General features: G+C 35.7%; 1 protein-coding gene and 1 pseudogene across 1 annotated transcript; one reads left to right on the top strand and one right to left on the bottom strand.

The window, feature by feature from the left end:
* Positions 1-2,079: 2,079 nt before the first annotated feature.
* LOC107165790 (uncharacterized) lies at positions 2,080-2,968 on the bottom strand (annotated as a pseudogene).
* Positions 2,969-4,514: 1,546 nt separating this feature from the next.
* On the top strand, positions 4,515-7,602 carry LOC149061726 (uncharacterized). The gene is made up of 5 exons (XM_089215086.1): positions 4,515-4,914; positions 5,233-6,045; positions 6,157-6,298; positions 7,353-7,435; positions 7,487-7,602. The coding sequence occupies exons 1-5, from the start codon at positions 4,515-4,517 to the stop codon at positions 7,600-7,602; spliced, it is 1,554 nt and encodes a 517-aa protein (XP_089071212.1).
* The last annotated feature ends 1,857 nt before the right edge of the window (positions 7,603-9,459 follow it).

Raw genomic sequence — 9,459 nt, 5'->3', positions numbered from 1 at the left:
CTTTGAGACGGTAGCGAAAATGAACCAAGAGGTGCTGTGACATGACGCGTGATTTTGGCTCGTTGACATTCGACACATGCCCGCGCCCAATGTTTGCAATCTGCGTCAATTGCTAGCCACACAAACCTCTGTTTAACAAGCTTCACCGTGGCTTTAACGCCTGGGTGTGCAAGACGATGTAGGCTATTGAAAACTGTACGTCGAAAAGGCTTTGTGACAAAAGGTCTGGCGATGGAAGTTGATGTGTCACAGAACACTAAAACATTCGTACCAGACAATTGAACTTGCTTAAGTTGTAGTCCAGAGTTTTTTTGTTCATATTTTTTCAATTCGTCGTCTCCTTGTTGTGATATTGCCAGAGCAGTGTAATCTAATGTGTCTGACAATGCGTCAACACACGATAGGGTATCAGCCACGATATTCTGCTTACCTGGTACAAATCTAATATCCGTGGTGAATTGTGAAATAAAATCCAAATTTCTGAATTGTCGTGGTGCGCATTTATCTGGTTTCTGTTGAAATGCAAAAGTGATGGGTTTGTGATCGGTATATATAACAAACTCGCGTCCCTCCATCATAATATGCCGAAAATGTTAGACAGCATGATAGATTGCAAGAAGTTTTCGATCGTAAGCTCCGTATTTTGTCTCAGTCACTGTAAGCTTCTTAGAAAAGAAGGCGAGAGGTTGCCATTCCTTATTGATGAACTGTTGAAGAGTTGCGCCAACCGCGGTGTTTGAAGCATCGCTTACAATAGCCAGTCGAGCATTGTTGCATGGATGTGCGAGAAGCGTAGCGGTAGCGAGTTCCTCCTTGCATTTTTCAAACACCGTAATAGCCTCTGGTGACCAGTTAATAGGTTCTTTACCTTTTAGATTAGGTACTAAGAGATCACTTAGTGGTGATTGTGCATCTGAAGCTCTAGGTATAAAACGACGATAGAAGTTTAACATATCTAAGAATTGTCGAAGACCCTTAGCTGATGATGGCCTCTTGAAGCTCAATATATCAGAGACTCTATTAGGTAGAGGACGTGTTCCTTCCTTAGAGATCATGTAACCCAAAAACTTTACTTCTGATTGTGCAAAAACGCATTTTTTTGGATTAAGAACCAGAGAGTATTCGCGTAGCCGTTCAAAATGATTTGTATATGTTTAATGTGTTCTTCCTCAGAAACTTATGCCATCAGAATGTCGTCAATGTAGCAGAAACAGAAATCAAGTCCACCAAGTGCTTCGTCAATAAATCATTGAAACGATTGTTCTGCATTTCGAAGCCCAAAAGTCATAAAGAGAAATTCGTAAAGTCCAAATGGTGTCACGATTGTGGTTTTAGGGATATCTTCTTCAGCTACAGGAATTTGACTATAAGCTCGGACTAAGTCAATTGTTGAAAACATTGTTTTACCATGGAGAAAATGAGCAAAGTCCTGAATATGACGAACCTGGTACCGATCTGGAATAGTCCGAACATTTAGAGCACGGTAATCTCTACAAGGACGCCAGGCATCCGTTGTGTTCTTTGATACCAGATGTAATGGTGATGACCAGGGTCCATGAGACGTTCGAATAATGCCTAATTGGATCATAGCTTCAAACTCTTTTTTTGCTGCTTTGAGCTTATCAGGTGCTAAGCGTCGTGGTTTACAAGATACTGGTGGTCCTGGTGTCGTCAGAATAAAGTGCTGTGCTTAATATCTTTAGTCGCTCCAAACGGTCGGGTGATCTCAGGAAATTCACGTAGTAAGCCGTCGTATTCAGTTTCTCCCACGACAACCTTAATAGATGGTATGGAGCATTTAGCAGCGTGACCCCGAGCAGTGAGTTGTGTAAGTCCGTCTAAAAGACATTGATTACGCATATCTACCAAAGATTGTAATGACTTAAGAAGTCAACACCAATAATGGGCTTGGATACTTCCGCAATCACAAATCTCCAAGTGAAATCTCGACGAAGTCTGAAGTTTAGACGGAGCGTGATAGCGCCGTAGGTGTTAATAGGCGTACCATTGGCCGCTGATAGGATGTAATCGGTTTTTATTCGATAGCCTGGAACAGCACTACGTGGATAAACACATAAGTCAGCACCCGTGTCGATGAGAAATTGTGTTTGAGAAGTTCGATCTGTGATGAAGAGACGGCGTGGAAACGGACCAGTGATGCCCCGTCCCGTTTCCCGATTTTTAGGTGCAAGGTTCCTTGCATTTTCGCGATTGTGATCCATAACACCAATGATACCAGCATAATCCATCTACGACATGAAAAGTACAGCTTCGAGATCGAGATTTCGAACGGTAAGTACTTTGTTTTGAGTTCGGATTACGCGAGGGACGAGTATTTATCACCGCTACTTCACTTCTCAAGGTCGCGATTTCTTGATTAATACTTAAGCTAAGTTGAGAGATCTTAAGATTCGACATGGCTTCAAAAGTATCACTTCTTGAAGTCTCTGCTATTTGAAGTTAGAAAAGGAACCGATGCATCAGCGATGTTTTCTGCATGGACAGCAGGATCTTCAAGCTTGCTCTCTTTAACTATTGCTAACGCTACTTGTATACTTTTCGGTAAGCGACCCATCCAGAGTGTCTTCAATAATGTTTCCGGAACGGAAGAGTCAGCTAGGCTTTGGAGGTGGCTTAAAAATTGTGACGGTTTACGGTCTCCAATCTCAACGCGTTCCAAAAGTTGGCGTGTTTTTTCCTCTTGGGAGGCACTAAGACGTCTTATTAATTCCTGTTTAATTTTAGCGTACTTACTGTCCGAGGGCGGCGTCATAATTATGTCCTTGACTTCAACCGCATATTTTGGCGTTAATGCTCCAACTACATACCCGAATTTCGTACTGTCAACTGTGACTCCCGCACTGGCGAAACTTCCTTCTACCATAGCAAACCAAAGTTCGGGATCTGACGAAATGAAGTCCGGTATCTTGACTGCCACTCGAGCAACCGTTGCGTCTGTCTCCGCCATCACGTCAAGGTCACAAATTTGTGGGTTTTAGGCAATAAAAATCACTCACAATTTAATTTAATTAAAAATAAACACTTTATTACATAAATATGTGTGAATTTAAATGTGAAAAACAAATATCAATATATGTTACAATGACGGAGAGTTATATATCTCGCGGAGAATGTGACAGTGTGTCACGTAGTGTACTCACGGTGTACTGCGGAGGGTACTCTCGGACTGACTGACTGAGCGTCTGACCCGTAGGTATATATATGCGTCGATTGTTCTAGAACTTTTTCGAAATTACCCTCACGAGATAATTATCGTATATTCTAGAACATGGGATTTCCAATTATTCACTGATAATATTGTAAATAACTTGGACGACTCGTGATGCGTTGTTTACGTCGCCACATATTTAATATAATATTTAGCTTGTCCTACATTTTTTAATATAAAAAGCATTATATAAAAGAACAATACTTAATTTATAATAATATTATACATTTTTAATATTTTTTAAAATAAAAACTTACTTAGGTGTGGAAATTAAACAATACTGAAAATGTTAGTATAATGACTTATGGATTAAATGTTTTTTACACTAAAATATCTACATTCTACATTTTCTAAATTTCCAAAATAATATAAACCCGGCTGTCTTTTTGACATCTTGGACTTATAAATTAGATGAAGTATCTATTGTACAGTTGTCAGTTGTACAAATACAGTTGAAAAAAACTAACCAATAGAATATAAATTTCCTTTTAAATTGTTTAATTATAATATGTAAAGCATAATAATCAATCTGACTTAAGGTACCTACGTATCAATATGATAGTATTTTTGTTTTAATCAATGGAACTCTGCAAAGTAGGTAATTAATACAAGTAAGAATTATTATGTTATATGAATATATGCATAAAAAAGATGTTGGGTGGTGAATTTGTGAGATGTTGATGGAAAATTCGTCACTCTTAGTTTTTAATTTTTACGGGGGCGCTTTTTGAGCAGGAATTCTAGGATTTGCGGCAGGAATTGAGCACTAAATATTAGCGTTGGGAATAATTAAAAAAGTCGAATCCCGACCTTGGGAGGTTGGAGAAATGTTTCCCCCGCCGCACATATAGTTTTTTAATTTTTACAGGTGCGGTTTTTAAGCAGGAATTCCGGGGTTTGCGACAGGAATTGGCAGGAAGTGAGCACTAATTAATGGCGCAAAAAAATTGCAAAAATCAAATTGGGGGGGGGGGGGGGGTGTACTTCTGAAGCGTTTTGGAGAATTTTCAATTTTGAAATCCATGATAGAGATCCGACAGTTCAGCACTTGGCTGTTCATCTAGAAAATGGACAGCGTGTTTTCTTTAATGATAATAATCTTCATCAAGTTATTGAAAATCCAAGAAAAACGACACTAACTGCATTTTTTGAACTGAGTTCACATGATAATTTTGCGAAAACACTGTTCTATCATGAAGTTCCTTCTTATTACACCTGGGATAATAGCAGAGGCTGGTTAAAGAGGAGACGGGGAAAAGATGTTCCAGGTTGGCCAGGAATAAAAATGGACACTGCCATTGGTAGAATTTACACGATTCACCCAAATCAAAGTGAGTGCTTCCATTTAAGATTGTTACTAAATTATGTACAAGGTCCTACTTCATTTGAAAGCTTGAAGGCCTTTGATGGAGTCATTCACGCGACTTTTAAAGCTTCCTGTTTTGCTCTTGGGCTTTTAGAAAATGACGAGCAATGGAAAAATACTCTAGCGGAGGCAACTCTTTCAGAAAGTCCTTCAAAATTAAGAGAATTATTCGCAATAATCATAGTTTTCTGCCAACCGTCTGAACCTCAATCTTTGTGGGAACAGTTCAGAAATGATTTTTGTGAAGATATTCTTCTTACAGAGCGCACTCGATTAAATGACTTGCAATTTACTTTTTCTGATGAAATATTTAATAAAGGTTTGATTGAAATAGAAGATAAAGTTGTTTTTCTGTCTGAAAAATATTTAACTGAATTTGGAATGAACTCACCTGTTCGAAATGAAAATGCATCTGATCCTTTTGAATTCTCAATTTTGCGTTCTTACGATAATAACCGATTACAAGAATTTGTAGAAATCAATTTACCAAAATTAGTAAATGATCAAAAATATGCTTTTAATGTTATTACAGAAAGCGTAATGAATCATCAAGGAAGAGTTTTTTTTTTAGATGCTCCGGGTGGTACAGGAAAAACATTCCTAATTAATTTGTTGTTGGCTCAAATTAGATCCTCAGGTAAAGTTGCATTAGCAGTAGCTTCATCTGGTATAGCAGCAACTCTCCTTAGTGGCGGCAGAACTGCTCACTCGACTTTCAAGTTACCGTTAAATGTATTATTTGATACAGAATACGTTTGTCCGATTCGTAAAAATGGCCCTCATGGAAAAATTCTTCAAAAAACCTCATTCGTTGTGTGGGATGAGTGTACAATGAGTCACAGATCACATATCGAAGCAATTGATCGAACATTAAAAGATCTTAGGTGTAATAATAAGTTTATGGGTGGCATAACATTCGTTTTCGCTGGTGATTTCCGTCAAACCTTACCAGTAATCCCTAAAGGTACTCGAGCTGATGTCGTTAATGCTTGCTTAAAATCTTCCCATATATGGAACTATGTTGAAAAACTTTATTTGCCAACAAACATGAGAGTTTATTTATGCGGAGGGGACGATATTTTTCCAGCACAGTTGTTGAAAATTGGAAATGGAACTTTAGAAAATGAAAATGGTTACATTTCTGTCAATCACACGATTGGACGGGTGGTCAATAACGTGTTAGAGTTGATTTCTACAGTTTATCCAGACATTTTTAATCTGTCCAATAAATCAGATCAGTGGTTATGTGAAAGAGCTATAATCTCTCCAAGAAATGTAACAGCAGAAGAAATTAATGATATCATCCTTCTAAAATTCGATGGACACTCACGTGAATATCTATCTATTGATACAGTTACATCAACAGATGATGCTATTCATTATCCACAAGAATTTCTCAATTCTCTTTCTCCTTCGGGATTTCCTCCTCATAAACTAAAATTAAAAATTGGTGCTCCAATTACATTATTACGTAATCTTCAACCACCGAACTTATGTAACGGTACAAGATTACAAATAAAATCGTTGCGAAATAATATTATAGAAGCCGTAATTCTTACAGGGCCAGCGAAAGGAGAAATTGCATTTATTCCAAGAATTCCCATGATTCCCTCTGACTTGCCGTTTTCTTTCAAACGGCTTCAATTCCCGGTTAAAGTTTCTTTTGCCATTACCATAAACAAAGCACAAGGTCAAACATTCAAGTACGTTGGCGTAGATCTTCGTACATAGTGCTTTTCACATGGGCAATTATACGTGGCATTTTCTCGAACTGGAGACCCGAATCATCTTATGATTTTAATTTCAACAGGAAATATAACAAAAAACATCATATACTCAGAAGTCTTATAAAATTCATATTTTAATTCTTTTTTTTTTCTTTAATAAATTTTAATAAATTTTCTTTAATAAATCTTTATCAACCATAAATTATTTCTTTTTTATCAGTATTTATTTTTATCATTTATAACGCTAGAAACCGTTTTTTATATTTACTAGCCGATCACAATAAACAATAATATTTGAATAAAAAATTCTACATATCATGGTCCGAAGGCAAAATAAACAACCAATCACGGGCGAAGCTGTGACGGGTCGGCTAGTCCGCCATAAAATTTTCAAAAAATTTCGACTTAAGTTGAACTATTTATAGTCATATACAATTTTGTATTATTCTTAGTTTTTATTTAAATTAATATCGATAAAAATGTATTTGTTGGGTAGAAAAGCTTGAAAATTCAATTCAAGGTCCTAAAATATTGTTAAAATAGCAATTGAAAAATAAATGAAATTCAGTCACAATTTTTTTTACAAGCATTCAAATAAGTTTGATAAAATTCGCAAATTTATTTTGTAACCTGGAAATTTATAAATAATTTTAAGATTTAAAAATTTATTACATGATTTTTTACATGTTTGTCTACCTTTATCAAAAAATAAAAATAAAATATTTTAATAAGTTATAATAATAATAATAATTATAATTTTAATAATAGACAGATAAACGGTCTCCGTTCATAATCGTTTTTCGTATAAAAAGTTATAATATCATTGGATTCAAATTTAATGTCATCCATTACATTAACCCACTTGCAGTCTTGTAAAAGATACTTTTAAAAAGTATTCAAATACATGTTACGGACCGTCGTTACTTGACGTATCGTAACCGTAAATTAATGTACAATTTGCATACAAATAAGGCCTTTTATTGTATAATTATAACAGTACAATTAATTATGATATATACATATGGAACAGAGTACCCCAGGCCGCGCGGCTGGCTTGTGGAAGCGTGTCGCAACGGGCGGGTTCGGACCTGTGGAGGTGCGAAATACTTACAGGTATTGGGTTTATTGATTATTGTGAATAATTATATAATAATAAATGGATAGAGTTAAGTTCGCTCGTTCACGGACTCAAGCAAGTCGTGCTCTGCGCGGTAACGCCTAAGCAGGCGCACCGAGGGTGGGACGTGGTGTTTGGTTCTGAAAAGAACCGATTTATTTGACCGCGCTGAGAGGTCGGCCGTTGATATATCTTGATACCGTTGTTGTTGCACAGTTGGCTTCGTTGATGTGCTCGTAGGTCCCGGCCGGTTAGTCTGATTCGATAATATGTTCGTGACTACCGTCTGGTAAGTCTAGATCGGCTTCGTCGAGGTTCGTTGACGTCGGCCGATCGATCCGTGTTGATTACGTCGATCAGTTTGTCGGCTCCGACTGGTCGAACTGGGTCGGCTTCGTCGAGGTCTGATGTCGTCGGCTGGTTGAGCTTGATCGGCTTCGTCGAGGTTTATCGTAGTCGGCTGATTCGTTGGCTGGTGGTCTTCGGGTCTTCTAATCTTCCAAACTGTTTTAGTTGTTGACTGGTGGAAGATGAATTGAAGACTGATGATAATCCGGTAAAATGCACCCGGTATATATTATACTCTATATTGTGTTATTCTCTTCCCTGATTAGTCGATGATGGTTGTTTCACCAAGCAACAACCACACCTTGATCCGTTGGTTTCTGTTCCATTCATGTGGTTTTCACCCGTCATATTGGTGAAACCTACTCGATGAAAACCTATCTTTTTCCGTGTGTCACGTTGGGTAAATGTGTTACATTATATTGTCACTCCGGTGTGTTTGCTCGATTGGTGGTCCTGAAAAGGACCGTTTTATGTAGAGATAGGAACTCCGTTACATACAGATACAGATACTTATTTTCAAAAGTATTTAAAATACGTATTTTAATACTTGGAAAAATAAGTATACAAATACAAATACGAATACTTATAAAAAGTATTTAAAGATACTTTCAAATACGTTTGTTTTAATGTTTTTTACCTTAACCTTATAAATAAACTTAATCATTAGTAAACTGAATTATTTTTTTGTTTCAGCACTACCTAGTTTTACTTAAATTAATTAGCATAAGAATGCAGCACTTTTTGTCCTTGGTGGATGTTGTAAGTACCATCAAATACTACCTATAGCTTGGACAGCAATATACCTTTTATATATTTTACACTAAACATTCAGTAGTAATTGTATAAATGTGGCAAATTAGTTATTGTTATTTAATATCAAGAAAAACAGCTATTTTTTTTTTTAATAATTTTTTTTATTAGAATTTACAGTTAACACGTTTATCAATCTGTAATAAATAATTTATTGCACTTCAGTAGCATAACTTTTTCAATGTTTTCATCAGTTATCCGACCTCTTTTTTATGTAAGGACTGCTCCACCTACACTAAAAACTCTCTCTATAGGCGCACTGCTGGGCAATGGTGTATTAAACTGTATGAAAACTTTTTTTTAAATTGGTAAATTTAAAAAAATTTAAAAAAATTTAAAATTTAAAAAAACAGGATACATTTTTTTGTGAACTTTTACTTATGTATGTGTTTAGTGTATAGATATAATAATATATTAGCACTCGTCATTCGTTGTTTTATTTTTATATGTACATAATTAGAGTACAGGTATTTCCAATTTTATTAGGAAATCAACGGACTGTATACATCCAATTAAATAAATTTATACATAATAATATATAGTTTATGCCTCTATAAATATTAAAATATAACAATACACAACGGCGATGAACGATCTTTAAATAAAAGTGTTGTACAATTTGTATTATTTTATTTAAATTTGACGTCCCTACTCCCTGTACGGCTGTACAAAAAGTAAAACCACAGATTATATGAAAATATCATATTTTATATTTTCATATACTCTGTAGTAAAACGAAAAAAATATTTAAAAATAGTATTTGATTTTAAATACAGATACTTTAAAAAATGTATTCGAATACCGTGTCCAAGTACTATTTTCAAATGTATTTAGAATACCTACGTATTTGAGTACTTAAAAA

This window comes from Diuraphis noxia, unplaced genomic scaffold (assembly GCF_037042655.1).
Source record: "Diuraphis noxia isolate RWA-SAM2 unplaced genomic scaffold, SU_Dnox_SAM2 contig0001, whole genome shotgun sequence".
Taxonomy (NCBI): domain Eukaryota; kingdom Metazoa; phylum Arthropoda; class Insecta; order Hemiptera; family Aphididae; genus Diuraphis; species Diuraphis noxia.
This window is presented reverse-complemented; position numbering and strand designations above follow the sequence as displayed.